The following is a 20955-nucleotide window of genomic DNA, read 5'->3' as shown; positions in this document are numbered from 1 at the left end:
ATTGCGACCTAGAATTGTGTGCAATCGATAATTGAGAAGCCACTGTCTAGCAAAATCATTATAGAAGAGGAACAGGAACAGCAGTCAGTCAGTCTGCTCCATGCCTGTGCCCCTCAGTTAATCCTCTCCACTGTCATACTGTACACATTGGCAACAATCAAATTAAACTATGCAATCTTTTAGTTGCATGTCCATTGTTTGTTTAGCTTTCTATTTAGTTGTATACAGTTTATTGCGTTTATGACGTGTAATGTGTATAAAGTCTTCTGCACGATGCTGTAAGAAAAAAGAAACGTCATTTCGTGGATTGCTGACCATCCTGGAACATTTACATACGAGGGAATTGTTTTATATTGTCAAGTTCGCGAGAAAAAGTTTCATGCAAACAAAAGTTTCAAATAGACGAGCCCGATGAATGCAGAAGAAAGGACCATGACGACAACTTCTGACAACAAGGTAACCAAAAAAGTCGGTTGAACATGGAAGCATCCATTGCAAGCAATATTCCTTCACAAACTTACAAACCTTATCCTTGAAGGCTTCCTGCGCAAATATTGCTTAAATCAAAATATTACGTAAAAATTACATGCTGACATTTTACTTAAATGTTCAGGAAGAAATACGCAATGAACTAGAGGACAGCATTATCTAGAGTTTAGTTGATGAAACTACACACACTTGTGGCTGTTACATTGCAAATTTGTTGGTGCTTTAAAAGAAGAGCCTTCTTCCTATTTAGTGGCCTGTGAAGAACTTGAACAAGTAAATCATTCTAAGATTGACAGATTTGTGAATGAGGCTATTAGAAAAATATTTCCTAAATCTTCTCCACATGAAAGGGTGTTTGTGTTTATTTCAGATGCTGCTCCCTATGTGATCAAAGCAGGAAAAGCCCTTAGAGTATGTTATCAAAATTTGAGTCATGTGACATGCTTTGCTCATGGGGTACATTGCTTTGCTGGAAAAGTACATTCCACGTTTGTGAATGTAAATAAACTGATTTCATCCATAAAGAAAGTGTTTCCAAAGGCTCCTGCTCGTGGTAAGACCTACAAAGAAAAACTACCAAATGTGCCTTTACCTCCCAAATCAGTGGTAACTCAGGATACATAGGTCGAAGCTGTGTTTTTTACAATGAACATCTTGAGGCCATTAGAGGGGTAGTAAATGACTTTGATAGTGCAGTAGCTTTGGCAGTTTGCCAGTGCAAGGAAGCTTTTGATTCTGGTATTAAAAAAAGACATTGCAGGTATATGGAAGAAATCAGTGCTAATCACAGCAAGTATTAAAAAGCTTGAGATTCAAGGTTTGGTGTTGAATGAGTCTGTTCAGTTAATGAATAAAATTATTCTAGTGTACTCCTCATTGCTGGAGGTATTCCCAAGAAAACATAAAGAAAAGTTTGAAAACATTTTATGCAATAACCCAGGCTTTGAACTCTCGTGCCAAATCAATATTTTTCTTAATACGAGGGGTGAACTTTTACCAGAAACAATAAGTGCCGACATGACACGCAAATTCAAATACTGCCCAGTTACCTCAGTTGATGTAGAACGGTCCTTTTCTGCTTATAAATATGTTTTAGGTGATTGAAGGCACAATCTTACTACCAAACCTTTGGAACAGTACTTGGTCATTTGTTTACAATTGCAGAAAAATGTAAAATAAATTGTAAATGATTCTTTGGTCCAATAGTAATAATTAAAAGTCAATGCTGTTCAAAAAATTCATGAGTGTATGTTGTTTCTTAAATAATATGTTACGGAGTTTTTGAGCTTGCCCCTCTGCGTGCGATATGTCTTCAAGTTGGTCCTGTACATATCAGTTGTTTCACTGTAGCTCACTTGCATCACATTCGTTTGTTACCAACAATAATATCAAAGAAGGAGCAATTGTTGAAATACAGTATGCATCCCGATTTTGCAAATTTTCAGAAAACAATCCAAGAAAGGTCCCCTTGCTAACCTGTACCAGAATGTATTCAGAAAATATCATCAGCATTCTAAATGTACAGATTTTTCACGTGGGTGGAACTCATCCTCATAGTTGAATTGCATAGGTTCAACTTTAACATATAATGCACTCACTAACTACCATGCTTTTTTATTATTTGATCTTGCTTATTTCAACACTTTTTATGCATTTTTAAAGAATTTTTCATTCATACTTGCGTGCATATTTCAAGGTTTTTATGATGCATATAATACGGTCTCTACTTATGAGAGAGCTGTAAGCATTTGTGCTGTCAGCTGATGTCAAAAACTGTCCTTGCGGGTAATGGCTTGTTAAAAAATTACTTTTTATAATTGTGTTGTTAAGTCATGACTAGTGCTAATAAAAAAAATGTTTTTTGTTGCAGCCAACATACAAAGATGATGAAAATGATTTTCAAATATATGATTTAAGTGACACAGCAGATGAGGAGGACATTGAAAATGAGTCGGGAGATGATGATGAAGATGATGATTTCCAAGGTGGTTGTTATTATTTTTGCTATTATTACGTCTTCGTCTTCTTCTTCTTCTTCTTCTTCTTCTTCTCTTTCTCCTCCTAGTTTTGGCTGTATTGGACCACACAGTGAACACAGAAAGAGCATTTCAGAATCTTTTTACCCATCTTCGTGTGTGTGTATATAATTTTTGTTCTCTCAAAAAAGGTTTTTTCCTATTCAGGCTTAGATTTTTGTAGCTGGACAAATGTTCAGTTGTGACTTTCTGCTAAAAATTACTTTTCTTTCATGTGGTTATTCCTGCTGCTTTTCAGTCATTCTTTATTGCAATGGTCTATCTCAATCTCTGTTCCTGATTAGAAAGAGTTTTGTGGAATTAGGTAGACTTTCTAGTTACTGTTAGACTCTAGTTTTTGATATGCGCATAAAATTTAACATAACGTGTGAATAAAAGTTAGTATATGGTGCTTCTGAATTTCACTATTTGGTCATTTTGAACATCAAATTTTTGCTGATACCTTATTTTCTTTTCATCCCCCCCCCTCCCTCTCTCTCTCTCTCTCTCTCTCTCTCTCTCTCTCTCTCTCTCTCTCTATATATATATATATATATATATATATATATATATATATATATATATATATATATATATTAAAAATGATTTTTTTAATGCCACAAGGACACTGATTCAACAGCAGTGTATTTTTGAGGCTTTTGTTGTAAACACATTGTGAAAATCTAAAAGCTGTTTCCATTTTGTGGTAACAAATATCACAACAGTCTTTTTTAGGCCAGTCTCTTAAATGTTTTCAACAAAATATTGGGGAAAAACCTTGCAAATAAAGAAATTTGTTTGTTTGAAAGGTCCTCGTTCATAAGTCTGTTTCTTTAGTGGTTGAAGTGGTTTCTTAAATCCAGACCGTGTATGTTCAGAATCTGAAATACATTTACAGTCTGAGTAATAGAATTTTTAAAAACATAGCAAAGGCACAATACTTTCTTTTTATAAATGTTTTGGTGTCTGAGAATGCTTCAGAAATAAAATTTGTTCTGAACAAGATCTGTTAGGTCCCTAACATCAGATATTTGACACTTTTTCATTTATGTTTTTGTTCTTGTCCCAAAGACATTGAAACAGAATTTTGTGTGACTTGTAGAGGTTAATCCATCTTTAATTACCAGTTCTCTCTCCTTTCTTATGTAGTGGCTGTATCAATGTAGTTTTCCCAGAGATTGAGTATTTTCTTTGTTTGCCAAATGTTTTCCATTTCCACAGGAATTTCCTTTATGGATTTTGGACCATCTTATTTTGGTGGTGGTGGTGGTGGTGGTGGTGGTGGTGGTGGTGGTGGTGTACAATAATTTGGTTGTACTAAGCAGAAGTTTTGAGGCTGGTGCACATTTAGTTTAATTTTAACTGTCTTATGTAAGTTATTGGTATTTTTTTCCCCACAGAGTTGACTGTCCTTTTATTTATGTAATTATTTTGATATTTATTTTCTAGTTATCTGAAGTGGTAGGTGCATTTATTTCATGATTTGAATGTCTCTTGTTTGAATTTTACTTCCAATTCAGTCTTTACTCCATGAAGGTAGGTTCTTTTGGCTTTGTAAAGGAATTTGGTTTGCAGCAGTTTCCATTGTTTTGGAATAGTACCAATTTTGTGGTGTTCTTGTAGATTGCAGTTTCTAATAGTGATAGTTATGTGTTTGGTGCATTTGCCATGGATCATTTGAATGATTCTTTTATCATAATGATGTGGAATGTATCAGTTTACAGGATACGTGAAAATGTTTAATGTTAACATTACTGAACACTTTCTAGCCGTACCCTTGCAACAATACTTAAAATCTTCTTCTTCTTCTCCTCCTCCTCTTTTTTTACAGCTTTGAAGTAGAAACTCACCCATGTAATACTAATATTTTTCCAGAAGAAATGATATTTGGATTTAAAATTTGCCTTATTACCTGTCGGACAATTTTATTTTACTGGGCAAATAAGATTTTAGTCACTGCATGTTGAACTCCTTTTTGAGCCACTGTCAGCTTTAATAATGGATGATAAATGTAATTTTTCACTCTAGCATTGTAGGTATGAGTCTCACTGTTCGCAAATTTTGATGTGTTATTTATGATGACTTTCATTAGTAATTATGTATAGTGATGGTGCAGTGAAAACGCACAACTCTTTGAAGAGGTATCTACATGACATCCTTGGGTGAACCCTCATTGTTACTGCAGTTTCCACAGCGTCAGTTACCCCAGAAAATTACTCCACAATACATTACCGAGTGTAAACATGCAAAATGTCATGAGTTTTATTCATTTGTTTCCAAGATTTGCAATTACATGTAGAGCAAAAGCAGCTGAACTTAATTTTTTGAGAAGCTCAGTAATATTCTTCTTCCAGTTCAAGGTTTCATTAGCATGTACTCCGAAAAATTGGGAGCATTGTACTCTCATTACAGACTTGTTGTGCTACACGAATTGTTGGTACGACTGTTTATTTTATGGAAGTGAATATAGTATGTTTCCTTAAGTATCTGCATGGTGGTACACCTCTAACCATGCAGGGATCATATTATTGGTGCTTCAGCTGGAAACTTCTCATGTATGGCAAGTAGTATGTAACGATTGTGGCTGGGGCACTGGTAATCCAGGCAGTGCTTTACCGGCCAGGTTGCAGTTTTTGTGGCTGGGTGGCACCCTTGGGGAGAGGCCAGAGGCCTCATTGAAGTGGGTGACACCAAGGTGGAAGATTCTCAAATGAAGTGGATCAAACTTTCTTCTGCAGGTGACTGCATGCACCAGCAGTCCATTCTGAAAGAAAGGAGCACTATAATGTGAAGAGAGAAGACACCACAATGTTTACTTCCCGGACTATGCCGTGAGAGTAGCTTACGACTGAGAGACAAATGGAGAAATATTCCCCACAATACTTACTTTGCTCTAGGACTTAAAGAGATTGCTTTTTGACCACAAAGCAATTATTCTTTGTTGAAGTCCTTAAGGACAGGCATGGGGAAGTAGCAGCGATTTGGAAAATGAAAATGGTTAAATTCTGATTAAAACGGCTTCCCCACTCAGTTGTGTGTGCTGCTTCCTGTGACAAGCCAGGTAACATTCCTGTAACAATTGTGCACCCCCCCCCCCCTCCCTCACAGGACTATGTACATACAGTACAAGGTATCCACCATGACCACCTCCTCCAGACTAGTGACCAGTTACATCACAATCTGGGATGATGGGGTGTGCATTTCATCTGGCATGTCCAGTGGGATCCAGACAATAGGGTTGACACTGGTGCCTTCATCTTTGCTCTTGAATGCAACTCTCTGCCTGAGAAGATAAAGATGATGATGATGTACCACTGCAATGTGAAACCATATGTTCCTCCTCCCATGTGGTGTTTCATATGCCTGAGATTTGGGCACGTGCCTTTACATTGTAGCCCCAGCCGTGTCAGTACGTGTTGTGGACATCAGTTGCACATTAACACGCCTTTCATGCATCTATCCCCTCTGCCTCTACCCTCCCATCTGCATAAACTGCAAAAGCACCAGTCACCCTGTTCACAGGACTGCACTGTATTCCAAAAAGAAAAGAAAATTTAAGAATGAAAGACTCTTGACTGACTTGCATATCAGGAAGCCAACAAGAAATGGGATGGTTTGCATCCTTCACATACCTCTGTTTGCTGTGTCTAAGACATCAACCTCTCTAGTGATGGTACCCTTGCCCTTTGTGCCTTTCGTATCAGGCTATCGGAGCCACTTGACCGCATCTGCTCCCCTCTTGTTTGGAGGCACTCGTACTGTTTCTCCCATGCCCACTTTGGGAGTGTCAGCCTCCACCCTCTGGAGATATTGATCCTCAACCGGAGAAGCAACACCCTCCTATGGTGTCTATCACTAGGAAAGGGTCCCTCATCACTCTTTCTTCCCAGGATTCTGCTGATTTGTAACTGTGTACCAGATAGTAACTGAAGGAGCACAGGTTACTGGTTGTAGAGCTTTGCATTCCTTCTTTGATTCTGAAACTAGAGCGGGCAAGTCCCCTCAGACATTGAAATCCTTCAGGGCAGAGGGAGACAAAGGCCTGCCAAGATGGGGGAGGTTGTGATGGTCCCCATGCTGTCCAGAACTGCATGTTCCACATCTGCACCCGGTACGGAGTTCCTTGTGGCACTGCATCCCCCCGCCCCCCCTCCATATGATCTAATTCAGGATCAGGGTGTATTGGTGCTTGCTGTATCCTCACAACCAGTGGGAGAAGACGATCCTGGGGGTATGACCTGCCGTCTTGGTCTCTTCATGTCCCCACAGGAAACTGATACCATGATACTCCAGTGGCACTGTAGCAGTTCTTTCTATTGCCTCACTGTACTACTATGTCTCTTATGTATTTGCCCTGCTTTCTGCCTCGTCCTCCAGGACACTTAGTTCCCAGCATTGTGGACCACCCCCACAGCTATTGGGGCTATTTTAGAAATTGAGCTGATTATGGCAGTGTGTCGGGTGGAGTTTTCACAGTTGTTCTGGACTCTGTTTACAGTGAACGCGTGCCACTCAATGCAGCATTGGAGGCTGTGACTGTTTGTGTGAGGACATCCATGGATTTTACCATCTGTAATTTGTATCTCTCTCCCAGTAGCAAAGTGTCTGACTGTATTGTCTGCACTGATGTCTCATCAGCTCCCCTCTCCCCCATTTCCTCATTTTGGGCGACTTCAGTGCACACAATCATATGTTAAGTGGAACTATGGCCATTGGTTGCTGTAAAGCTATTGAAACTTTCCTCACTGAGTTCGATTTTCCTGATGAATTCTGGTGCCTGCACATATTTCATGTGACATATTAATCTTATTTGGTCATTGGAGAGTCCATGATGACATGTGTGACCAAACAGGAAATGATCATTTGTCATTCACTCAGCATCACTCACCCGGCCATCTATCCAGATGGGCTCTTGACAATGCTGACTGGGACCTCTTACTTCAGCAACAGCCCCGGGACATGTTACATGTTGGGAGACCCATCCTTTGCATCCAGTTGGTGTCTCCTTACCCCCCACCCCCTCAGCACAAGAAAAACTAGCAATGCGGACAAGTGAATAAAATCTCTGGAAAAAGAATGACAAGTGAGTAAATCAGTCACGTTTAAAAGAATAATAATAATAATAATAATAATAAATGCAGACTTTGCAAACAACAAATAGAAACAGTAGATCACATCACAAGCTGGTGTACAATACTAGCAAATACAGAATACCCCAGAAGACATGACAAACTAGCAAAAATAATACATCAACAGCTTGCCTTACGACATAAACTTATAAAACAACACTTTCCCACATACAAGTATGCACCACAAAATGTACTGGAGAATGATGAATACAAATTATACTGGAACAGAACCATTATAACAGATAAAACAACACCACATAACAAACCTGACATCATACTCACCAATAAAAAGAAGAAATTAACAAAACTAATCGAAATATCCACACCCAATACAACAAATATACAAAAGAAAACAGGAGAAAAAATTGAAAAATACATCCAACTGGCTGAGGAAGTCAAGGACATGTGGCATCAGGATAAAGTTGACATTATACGAATTATACTATCAACTACAGTAGTCATACCACACAATATCCACCAGTACATCAATGCAGTACAGCTACATCCAAACTTGTATATACAACTACAGAAATCCGTAATTATTGATACATGTTCAATCACCCGAAAGTTCCTAAATGCAATATAACATATACCGTACAGTTAAAAGGAAGTCACGCTTGATCAAGGTCCGCGTCACTTTCCATTTTTGACCAGATATAACGTCTGAGGAAAGAAAGAAATGATGATGATGATGATGATGATGATGATGATGATGATGATGATGATGATGAAGAAGAAGAAGAAGAAGAAGAAGAAGAAGAAGAAGAAGAGTGGAAAGGGTTGGAGGCAAGTTGAACTCTGAAACAAGGGCAGCCATGGACTCCATATAAAGGAGCAGCCAATAGGGGCACCCCTCAAGCGGCCAAAAAGCCAATGTGACTTACACAGAGGAGTAGAAACCATGTTCACAGATGAAACACAAAACCATATCAACCACTTTGGCTTTGTCCGGTAACCCCAAAGGCAGTGTGGTGGCTGATTTGAGGTTTCGTAAGAAGGTGGCCAACTTAGGGCAGCCCAGTAGGATGTGGACCACTGTCCGAGTGGCACCATGCCGACAGTGGGTTGGATCCTTACATCGTAGAACGTGGTGATGGTTCAGCAAAGTGTAGCCTATATGAAGTTGACAGAATGGTAGTTTCTCTGCAAAAAAGCATGAAGGGAAGACTGCCACATGGTCGGAGTCCCCTTTATTGCTACAGTTTATTAGGAGAAATGAGGGGACACCAACCCATGTTCCAAGCCTTCAACAACTGACAGCATAGAGTTGACCAAAGGTCCAGTTATTGTACTCCCATCTCCAAAGTTGCCATCCTGGTAGCAGACTTGGCCAACTGGTCAGCATGACCTGGGGTCTAGACAAAGGTGAACGACCATCCACATCGATGGGGATCTGAAAGGAGATCATAAATAGTCACCATCAGTGGATGTCGAGGGCAGCACTAGTCAATAGCTTGCCGATTAAGAATGTCTCACCAGTGTAAGAACAGATGTAACTGAGGGCTCTAATGGTGGTCACTAATTCTCGATGCCCGTTAAGCAGGGAGTGTTGTTCACTGCACCTTGCATGTGTTTGGTAAAATCGGTTTGCCTGTTGACCATAGAGCCAATAGTGTGTACCATTTCCGAACCTGAAAATGAATCTAGGATGGCAAGGAAAAGGTGGCAAAAAATCTAGGTGGTCAACAGTCTATTGGTCCAAAGGATAGGTAGAGAGAGATCTGAGTATAGGGTACACAGTATAGAAGCATACATTATTGCTATCTGACAAGAGGCGACAATGGGGGAAGTCAGAGTTCTGAGTGCAGACATTGCGTGCGAACGGCGTTCATCACTCCAGTCCTGGGCCTCTGTTGTGAGAGGTGGACATCCCTACTAGGAGAAAAGGGCACGGTAGATTGAATGTTGAGGGAAGCAGTGAATGTGCATCATATAGTTGAAAAGCAGTTGATGGTGCCTGATCTGTAGTAGGACACCAGCCTTCACTAGTAAGCTTTTCAGAGGGGTTGTCTGCAATGCCCCAGTCAATAGCCTATTGGATCCAGAATCTGCACTGCTGAAGGCAATGCCAAGCCATATGACAAACTTCTATAAACAAGACATGAGAGGAGCAGAGCTTTGTAGTGTAGTCTGTGTCCCTGCTGGTGCTACTGAAGCAGCAAAGAGCACCATGTGGATTTAAGCTGGAAAAGATGAGGAAGCCACGTCAACAGATTATAAAAAAACCAGTCCCAAAAAGCAGTACGACAAACATACTGGGCTACTGGTCATTGAGTTCTGATTGTGAATGGACAATATGATAGCAACAAATGCTTGATGATGTCTTAACAGCTGAAAACAGGAAGCCATAGACGAGAGCCCAGAATTGTGCCTTTTGTATGGCACCCTGCAGTTGGCATTCAGCAACATCCACATTGGAAAAGCAATAGTGAATGCAAAAATTCAGTTTACAGGGAGGATGATACTGTAGACCCCCAGCTGCAGCTAGACCAGTCAGTCACTACAAAAGGAACACGCAATAGGGTCGTATCATGCCAAGTGGTCTACAGGTTCCCACATGACCACCACAGATTTTGATGAAATTTTATATGAACAATCTCTCATGTTCATTATGAACATTGGTAAAATTTTGAGATAATTCAATACTTCCGGACACCTAGTCATTTTTTGAGCCCATAGTACCCGTGTGTTTTCAGTAACTTTGAGACATATCATCTCCAGTAATATTTTCTTGAAAGAAATTAAACTATGTCACCTTGTACAACTTTTTGTTCTTCCTGAAGTAAAATAATTCAAAAATTATTTTCTGAGTAGTTTTCATATGGATAATTTGAAGTACATCAGTAAAAAATATATACATGAAATATGTGAAGTTTAGCTTTTTATCTCCAGAAGTAATTAAGGGATATACATAAAACCTTCCATGTAATAACTTACTAGTACAAGGTCTTTACTGCTTTTCAGTGGCTTACAAATTGATGCCAAAGTTGGCATTTTTTTCTAAAAAATGCCAAAATGGCAATATTTGGCCCACTTCTTTAGTAAGTGTCCTCTGCAAACTCTCTTAAACCATTTTCTGTGGAAAGATCATGTTCCACACCACCTGACACTATATTTGATTTTGCAGTGTGAGCATATATGGCCCAAAAAGATAACAAGGTGGAGGTGCATTGTAAATGGACCCATGTTCTGTTGGTACTCATACGAAAACTGATACCTTTTATGTTCTACAATTAGTTATTACTTTCTGACGACAGCAATATCAAAAGTTGTGATGGGCTAGGAAGTGAAAAAGTCCAAATAACATTTTAAAAAAGTGACGACTTGTAACAATTGATTGTGATGTATTTGTCAGTTTTTCTGATGTAACTACACAATCAAAACTGGTTACAAGCTTCACAATTTAACTGTGCTTTATCAAGGCAGTGGAGATAATGGTAGTAAAATTGTTGCACGACAGCTGTGGCACATATCGTATAAATAGACTGCAGGTTTAACACCACTGTCATACTGTGTAAATTTTGATAAAGTTCACAGCAGTCATCCCAATATTTTTGGGAATGGATTCATCTGCTGGAAAATTATTAGGATGTCTTTATTGTGTAAAGACATTGATGTGCAAGTTTAATTCTGCTTTAAACTGCAATATTCTATTTGTTAGCCTAATCTGCGGTTAATATGATACATTAGTGAACACATGAAAAGTTACATAAATGTGTTTGTATGGGCCATGGTGGTTTAACAACAGCCAATTCCTTTTAAAGTGTGGAAAACAGCACCCCCATCATCATAGGGGTCATGCCCGATAGCTGTGCAACAGGAGCCATGGGTGAATTTCTTCCCCAAATGTTCCCAAACCCAATAAGGGTTTCAGTAAGTGTCAGAGGCCAAAGTATACTAAGGATTTTTGGATACTAAGCTGTTTACTTAAAGCTACTTGAATTTTTTACACGTTTCGTTTATTTTTAGTATAATTTCATGAAGCTGTAATATGTCAGATATGGAATTGTTTGTGAAGAAATTTTGGTAAGATAGAAACCAAAAACTTAAACTTTTCAAATGTGATTACCTCAAATTAATAGAGACACAAAAAGAGTAAACTATTCTTTTCATTGGATTCCTTATTCCATTTCATTTTTTACGAAAAGAATTTTGTAGCAATGTCTAAAAAAACTCCTGTTACTTCGAGTTTTTCTGATTTGAGCTGTTTTGCTAGTCATCAGGACTTTTGATATCTTCCACAGAGAGTACTAAGCAATTGTGGAACATAACATGTCAGATTCAATAGTGGCATTGAAGCTTTGTCCAAACCTGGAGAGGAAGGGTGTGTGGTTCATACACTAATGACAATACCAACAAAACTTCACAAAATTATTAGCCAAAACCCAAAATTCAACTGGCCACTGGAACACTCAGTGAAGTTAAAACACTGAAATATAATAAGAAATGCCAGCTGAAAACTAAAGCACGAAATTTACTAAACAACTTCAATGTGCAGAAAACTCTAAAAAACACAGCAAGCGAATGTTTCCAAAAGTTTATTAAAGCATTATTTTGCCACAAACAGCATGAAACACCGCTGAAAACAATTAAATTTAATAACTGTATAAAAGTGCACAAATAACTTTGTTAGTACTTAGCGTCGTAACCGCTACAGCTGCAACTGCACGCTGCAAAATCTGAACACTCCAAGCCCCGAGATACAGAGCTTCATTTCTTCTGGATTTATCCTTCTCATGCTGCTTCCCCCCCCGACCCCTCAATCCCTGGAGATCTAATGAGGCAGCTGTATTTGTCTCTGGAATGTTTAACAAAGGAAGATGGCATTTTGTTATAATTTTAACTATGCATTATTATTTTTATGTATTTTTTTTTTCTTTTTTTTTACCTTTGTACTGACCAACTGGGATCAGATATCTAAAATTACTCATTTGTTGTTTGCTATTTTTTCGAGTACTCCATCTCCTTCTCACTGTTTAATTTTCTTTCATCCTTTTTTTGTTGGTGGTGGTGAAAATAATAGTTCATCTGTAGCAGATTGTTCGTAATTATGCTACAGTAAGTTATTCATTTTTTGTCTTCAGACTATACAGTAGAAAACTCCTATATGGAAGAGAAGGAAGAGGCTTGTTTGGCATTGAGAGAGCTGGCTCTACACACAGGGTGAGTATTGATTTGTTTTCCATATTGTGAACAAAATCAGTGGTATGCACCTTCCAGCAGTGTAAGAAATTAACTGCACATTATCAAAAACAAAAATAGCAGTTCTCGCTATGCCTATATATTTCCTGACTGTTTTTGAGAAATTTAAATTGAAAAAACCATAACAATTTGCACTTGACGTACTACTCTTGTGTTAGTAACATGCATAAACAACCTACAATAAAAAATTTTGGAGCTTTAGAATGCAGTTACAGGGTGGGCCAGACTCGGTTAGGCAGTAATTCGATCTTTCACAGAGAAAAGATGAGGGTCTTTAGAGTTGCCGATTGAGTGCAGCATCCTGAGTTGATAGATAGCACCACTTAGGTCCTGCTGTCCTCAGATTCATATTCTTGAGGAAAAAACCTCGTTTCACAAAGTGCCTAGCATCCAGAGCACATTGGTCTATCGATTATTCATATGGTTTTAAAATACATCACTGTTAGTTTTTGAACATTTTTTAACACATTCTAAGTTGATTTCCGAATGAATCGTAAGTTGATTTTTGAATGCGCGCATAGTGTAAGTGATGTCCGGGGGTTGGAATAGGCGAGCCAATTGGGGAAGGGCGCCTTACAAGGTGCATCATGTCCATCGTGCATTGAGATCCTTAGCCCACTTATTCGTTGTCGCATTGCAGTCCTGCCCATTCTCCATCTCTTGGGCGAGGACATCTTCCTGGGTGCATGCGTTTTCCACCATGCACTATGCCATGTCGATTTCTGTGCCGATGACCGTGGACTTCTTTTGCACCTGATATCCAGCACAGTAGCCAGTCTGTCGTGGTTGGGCTGCCATGCACAATGTTGCTTGTAAACCCCTGACCACACAGGGATCGCTCTGCTGATGCCTACGCAGTTAACTCCCCATGTATGCCAAGGGGTAGATGCCCATCCCTCTGGGGCATTGGGAATCCCGGCAATGGCCATCCTGCCAGGTGGCCTTTGCTGCAGCTGGGTAGCACCATGGGGAGGGCCCCTGGTCAGAGTGGGTGGCATCAGAGTGGATGCCAGTCCATCATCTGTTGCCGGTGGTGAAACATCACCAGTCTCTCTAAGCGATCACAAGTGCAATTCACCGCACACAAGTATGACCCCAAATTGTTCCCCTCCCTGGCCACACCATGGGAGGAACATCAGGCTTACGATGGCAGTGGATCTTATTTGCCCTGGTACCTTGTATGTTAGAGAGCTGATGGGGAATCTATCGTGACGATGAAAGCTGAGTTTTTTGTTGAGCATTTAGAGGACAAGTTCGGGGAGGTAGAGGGTTTGTCCAAAATGAGATCTGGGTCAGTCTTCATCAAAACAGCATCCTCTGCCCAGTCACGGGCATTTCTTGCTCATGAAAAGCTGGGGGATGTTTCTGTAACCATCACAACCCATAAGAGCTTAAATATGGTTCAGGGTATCATATTTCACAGAGACCTTCTTTTGCAGTCTGACGATGAGCTGCACGCCAATTTAGAGCGCCGAGGTGTACATTTTGTCCACATGTGTCCACCGGGGTCCGAAGAATAATCAGGTTGCCACCAGTGCTTTCATCTTGACCTTTGAGGGTGATACACTGCCCAAGGTGGTCAAGGTGATGGTCTACGGGTGTGATGTAAAGCCCTATATCCCTCCCCCGATGAGGTGCTTTAAGTGCTGAAAGTTCGGCCATATGTCTTCCTGCTGTACTTCCAGCATCACGTGCCGAGATTGCGGTTGCCCATCACATCCCGAAACTCCATGTGCCCTGCCTCCCATCTGTGTCAACTGTGGAGAGCAGCATTGCCTTGCTTGCCTGACTGCAGGATTCTCCAGAAAGAAAGGAAAATCATGGAGTAAAAGTCCCTGGACAGACTGACCTATACTGAGGCTAAGAGAAAATTTGAATGCCTGCATCCTGTGCGTATGACACCGTCTTACGCCACCGCTACAACAGTTCTGGCACCATCAGCTCCGCCAACCCAGGTCACCTCTCCGAGCTGGAAGACGACACCTGCCCTCTTTATGGTGGGGGCATTTCCCTCCCTGTTGCTCCTGCACCACCTACTTCGGGAGCAACACACCCCAAACCATCGGGGACGTCCGTCCCCACTTATAAGCTGGAGAAGCGTAAGTCGTCTTTGGCTTCTCTCGCTAGGAAGGGGCTCCTTGCGTCACTTCCTTCCCAGGTTTCTTCTACTGGGAAAGACGACACCCGCCAGTGGCTAATGAGCCCAAAAGCAGCTGGTCGTAGGGCTTCACGCTCATCCTCAGTCACTGAGACTGAGCCAGTGAAGTCCGCCCAGCCAGGAAACCAAAGGAGCATCTAGAGAAATCCAAAGAGAAAACCCCTAAGACCAAGGAAATTGCAGTGGCACCCACCCCACTGCTACCTACAGTCCCTGCAGCTGAGGATGGAGTGAAGATTTTGGCATCTGCTGAGGACCTAGATCTCGCCAGACCCTCAGACACAATGGACATAAACTGCTCAGGCAATAAATCAGTGGCACAGGTGACCCCGAGATGTAAACTGCCTCATTGTGTATGCCTTCCCAGTCTCACGATGTCATCCACCAGTGGAATTGTGGCAGTTTTTTCCACCGCCTGGCTGAGCTACAGCAACTGTTAAGCTTTACACCTGCTATCTGCATTGCCCACTAGGAAACCTGGTTCCCAGCAATGCGAACCCCTGCCCTCCGCAGCTATAAGGGATATTACAGGAACCGTAATGGATGGAGTTTGCGTTTATGTCCTAAACTTGGTCTGTAGTGAACCTATGCCCCTTCAAACCCCTCTTGAAAGCTGTGGCTGTCAGGATAAGGACGACTTAGGAAATAACTGTCTGCAATGTATATCTTCCTCCAGATGGTGCAGTACCCCTGAATGTATTAGCTGCACTGATTGATCAGCTCCCTAAACCTTTCCTACTTCTGGGAGATTTTAATTCCCACAACTCCTTGTGTGGTGGTACCATGCTTACTGGCCGAGGCAGAGATTTCGAAACTTTGTCGCAATTCGACCTCTGCATCTTAAATACTGGGGTGGCCATACATTTCAGTGTGGCTCTTGGTAGTTACTCGGCCATTGATTTATCAATTTGCTGGCCACGACTACTCCCATCTATCCACTGGAGAGCACTCGACGACTTATGTGGTAGTGACCACTTCCTCATCTTCCTGTCACTGCCCCAGCGTCAGGCACATGTATGCCTGCCCAGATGGGTTTCGAACAAAGCAGACTGGGGAGCTTTCACCTCTGCTGTCACTGCTGAATCTTCCCCATACGGTAACATCAATGTGAAGGTTGAGCAGGTGACTACCATAATTGTTTCCGCAGCAGAAAATGCAATCCCTCGCTCTTTAGGGTGCCTGAGGCGTAAGGCAGTCCCTTGGTGGTCGCCGGAAGTTGCTGAAGCAATTAAGGAGTGTTAGTGAGTTTTACAGCGGCATAAGCAACACCCTTCCCTGGAGCACCTTATAGCTTTTAAGTGGCTCCCTGCCCGCGTTCACCAACTTACCAAACAACGGAAGGAGGAGTGTTGGGAGAGATAAGTCTCCACCATTGGGTGCTACACGTCACCTTCCCAAGTGTGGGCAAAGATCAAACGTTTTTATGGGTACCAGGCCCCAACAGCTGTCCCCGGTGTTACCATAAATGGCGAGTTATGTACTGATGCAAACACGGTTGCTGAGCACTTTGCTGCAACCTCTGTGTCGGAGAATGGCCCTCCAGCCTTTTGCACACTCAAACGACAGCTGGAAGGGAACGTCCTCTTCTTCAGTACATGCTGCAGCGAATCCTATAACGCCCTCAGCCCCCTTGCACATTGCCCCGACACAACTCGTGAGCCTGATCACATCCACAGCGATATGATTAAACATCTCTCATCTGACTACAAGCGACATCTCCTTGACATCTCCTTGACATCTCCTTGACATCTCCTTGACATCTCCTTGACATCTCCTTGACATCTCCTTGACATCTCCTTGACATCTCCTTGACATCTCCTTGACATCTCCTTGACATCTCCTTGACATCTCCTTGACATCTCCTTGACATCTCCTTGACATCTCCTTGACATCTCCTTGACATCTCCTTGACATCTCCTTGACATCTCCTTGACATCTCCTTGACATCTCCTTGACATCTCCTTGACATCTCCTTGACATCTCCTTGACATCTCCTTGACATCTCCTTGACATCTCCTTGACATCTCCTTGACATCTCCTTGACATCTCCTTGACATCTCCTTGACATCTCCTTGACATCTCCTTGACATCTCCTTGACATCTCCTTGACATCTCCTTGACATCTCCTTGACATCTCCTTGACATCTCCTTGACATCTCCTTGACATCTCCTTGACATCTCCTTGACATCTCCTTGACATCTCCTTGACATCTCCTTGACATCTCCTTGACATCTCCTTGACATCTCCTTGACATCTCCTTGACATCTCCTTGACATCTCCTTGACATCTCCTTGACATCTCCTTGACATCTCCTTGACATCTCCTTGACATCTCCTTGACATCTCCTTGACATCTCCTTGACATCTCCTTGACATCTCCTTGACATCTCCTTGACATCTCCTTGACATCTCCTTGACATCTCCTTGACATCTCCTTGACATCTCCTTGACATCTCCTTGACATCTCCTTGACATCTCCTTGACATCTCCTTGACATCTCCTTGACATCTCCTTGACATCTCCTTGACATCTCCTTGACATCTCCTTGACATCTCCTTGACATCTCCTTGACATCTCCTTGACATCTCCTTGACATCTCCTTGACATCTCCTTGACATCTCCTTGACATCTCCTTGACATCTCCTTGACATCTCCTTGACATCTCCTTGACATCTCCTTGACATCTCCTTGACATCTCCTTGACATCTCCTTGACATCTCCTTGACATCTCCTTGACATCTCCTTGACATCTCCTTGACATCTCCTTGACATCTCCTTGACATCTCCTTGACATCTCCTTGACATCTCCTTGACATCTCCTTGACATCTCCTTGACATCTCCTTGACATCTCCTTGACATCTCCTTGACATCTCCTTGACATCTCCTTGACATCTCCTTGACATCTCCTTGACATCTCCTTGACATCTCCTTGACATCTCCTTGACATCTCCTTGACATCTCCTTGACATCTCCTTGACATCTCCTTGACATCTCCTTGACATCTCCTTGACATCTCCTTGACATCTCCTTGACATCTCCTTGACATCTCCTTGACATCTCCTTGACATCTCCTTGACATCTCCTTGACATCTCCTTGACATCTCCTTGACATCTCCTTGACATCTCCTTGACATCTCCTTGACATCTCCTTGACATCTCCTTGACATCTCCTTGACATCTCCTTGACATCTCCTTGACATCTCCTTGACATCTCCTTGACATCTCCTTGACATCTCCTTGACATCTCCTTGACATCTCCTTGACATCTCCTTGACATCTCCTTGACATCTCCTTGACATCTCCTTGACATCTCCTTGACATCTCCTTGACATCTCCTTGACATCTCCTTGACATCTCCTTGACATCTCCTTGACATCTCCTTGACATCTCCTTGACATCTCCTTGACATCTCCTTGACATCTCCTTGACATCTCCTTGACATCTCCTTGACATCTCCTTGACATCTCCTTGACATCTCCTTGACATCTCCTTGACATCTCCTTGACATCTCCTTGACATCTCCTTGACATCTCCTTGACATCTCCTTGACATCTCCTTGACATCTCCTTGACATCTCCTTGACATCTCCTTGACATCTCCTTGACATCTCCTTGACATCTCCTTGACATCTCCTTGACATCTCCTTGACATCTCCTTGACATCTCCTTGACATCTCCTTGACATCTCCTTGACATCTCTCTTGTGCGATGGCGTCTTTCCATCGCACTGATGGGAGAGCACCATCATTCTGGTGTTCAAACCCGATAAAAACCCGCTTGATGTGGGTAGCTATTGGCTCGTCAGCCTCATCAACATTCTCTGTAAACTGCTGGAACGTACGGTATGTTAAGGGTTGGGGTTTGTCCTGGAGTCATGTGGCTTGCTGGCTCCATGTTAGGGTGTCTTCCATCAGGATCACTCTACCACTGATAATCTTGTGTCCATAGAGTCTGCCATCCAAACAGCCTTTTCCAGGCAGCAACACCTGATCGCTATCGTTTTTGACTTGTGTAAAGCATACGACACAAGTTGCCGACGTGTCCTTGCCACATTGTATGAGTAGGGTCTCCGCGTACCGCTCCAGATTTTTATCCAAAACTCCCTGTCCCTCTGTACTTTCCATGTCCAAGTTGGTGACTCCCATAGTTCCATCCATATCCAGGAGAATGTAGTCCCGCAGGGCTCTGTATTACGTGTCTCTCTCTATTTTTAATGGCCATTAATGGTCTAGCAGCAGCTGTTGGGCTCTCTCACCTTCTCTGTATGCAGACGACTTCTGCATTTCGTACTGCAGCTCCAGTACTGTTGTTGCTGAGAGGCCCTTCCTGGGAGCTATTCACAAGCCGCAGTCATGGGCTCTAGCCCACGGCTTCCAGTTTTCTTCCACAAAGTCGTGTGTCGTGCAGTTCTGTCGGCGTTGTACCGTTCATCCGGAACCCACACTTTACCTTAAAGACGATCCACTCACTGTAGTGAAGACATATCAATTCCTAGGACTAGTTGTTGACACTCAATTGACTTAGCTCCCTCATCTTCGTCAGCTTAAGCATTAGTGCTGGCAACACCTTATTGCTCTCTGTTGCCTGAGCCCAGATCGGGGCTAACGATTGCGGTTTGCATGCGGTCCCTTCTCTCCGAACTGGAGTTCTTCCTTTTACCATCTCTACTTGCGGTCCGTTTGCGTACGCCTCCATGGTGTACACCTCGGCTGCAGCTTCGTCTGGACCTTTTGCATGGCCCTAATGACTCCATTAACCCCACTGCTCTCCGCTGTCACTTCCTCTCGATTCTTGACTTGTTCCACTTAAGTGATTTACACCAATGGCTCAATGGCTGATGGTCATGTAGGCTTCGCATATGTTCATGGAGGACATATTGAGCAGCACTCCATGCCAGTTAGCTGCAATGTTTCCACTGCAGAGCTGGCGGCCGTATCTCGTTCTCTTGAGTACATCCGCTCGTGCCCTGTCAGTCATTTCTCCTGTGTACTGACTCAGAGTAGCCTACAAGCTATCGACCAGTGCTACCCTCGCCACCCTCTGGTAGCTTCCATTCAGGAGTCCATCTATGCCCTGGAACAGTCCCGCCATTCCGTGGTGTTTGTGTGGACCCCAGGACACATCGGAATCCCTGGCAACGAACTTACCAACAGGCTGGCCAAACAGGTGATGCGGAAACCGCTTCTGGAGATAGGCATCTCCGAAGCTGACCTGCATTCTTTCTTACACCGCAGGGTTTTCCGGCTTTGCGAGACGGAATGGCATAACACCACGCACAACAAACTGCAGTTCATTAAGGAGACTATGAATGTGTGGAAATCTTCCATGCAGGCCTCTCGCAGAGAATCAGTTGTCCTCTGCTACCTCTGCATTGGTCATCCGTGGCTAACGCATGGTTACCTACTCTGTTGTGAGAACCCACTCCAGTGTTGCTGTGGCTCCCAAATGACAGTTGTCCACTTCTTGCTGGACTGCCCACTTTTAGCCACTCTGCAGCATCCTGCCTTCGGTGTTGGGCGAAAATGCCTCCACAGCAGTTTTAGTTTTACGTTTTATCCGTGAGAGTGGGTTTTGTATTTCTATGTAGGTTTTAGCGCATGTCCTGTATCCCTCTGTGTCCTCCACCCTAGTGCTTTTGGGTGGAGGTTTTAATGTGTTGCAGAGTGGCTGGCTTTCCCTTTTTGTTATCGTGGTTGGCCAGCCTCTGTAATTTACTTTCATGTTTTACTCTCCTCTGTTTCTAGCATCTCTCTGTTGTTTACTTGTCCTCATTTGTTTGTTTTAGTGTTCGTTGCCTTCCCTTCGTTCTTGTGGCTTTTCCGTTCTTTCCGTCTTGTGTTATATGTTTTGTCTGTTCTGTTCTAACACTTCAGCCATTGTTTTATTAGGAGCAAAGGACCGATGAGCTTGTAGTTTGGTCCCTTCTCCCACCTTTAAACAAACCAACCAACCAACCATTGTT

At 42.4% G+C, this 20955-nt stretch overlaps 1 protein-coding gene across 1 annotated transcript in view; it reads left to right on the top strand.

The window, feature by feature from the left end:
• LOC126187471 (importin-4-like) overlaps positions 1-20955 on the top strand; it is a 132444-nt gene that overhangs the window by 88199 nt on the left and 23290 nt on the right. The window contains exons 11-12 of the mRNA XM_049928569.1: positions 2360-2474; positions 12718-12796. Of these exons, the coding sequence (XP_049784526.1) occupies positions 2360-2474; positions 12718-12796 (194 nt within the window). The remainder of the gene's footprint in view (positions 1-2359; positions 2475-12717; positions 12797-20955) is intronic.

This window comes from Schistocerca cancellata, chromosome 5 (genome assembly GCF_023864275.1).
Source record: "Schistocerca cancellata isolate TAMUIC-IGC-003103 chromosome 5, iqSchCanc2.1, whole genome shotgun sequence".
Taxonomy (NCBI): domain Eukaryota; kingdom Metazoa; phylum Arthropoda; class Insecta; order Orthoptera; family Acrididae; genus Schistocerca; species Schistocerca cancellata.
This window is presented reverse-complemented; position numbering and strand designations above follow the sequence as displayed.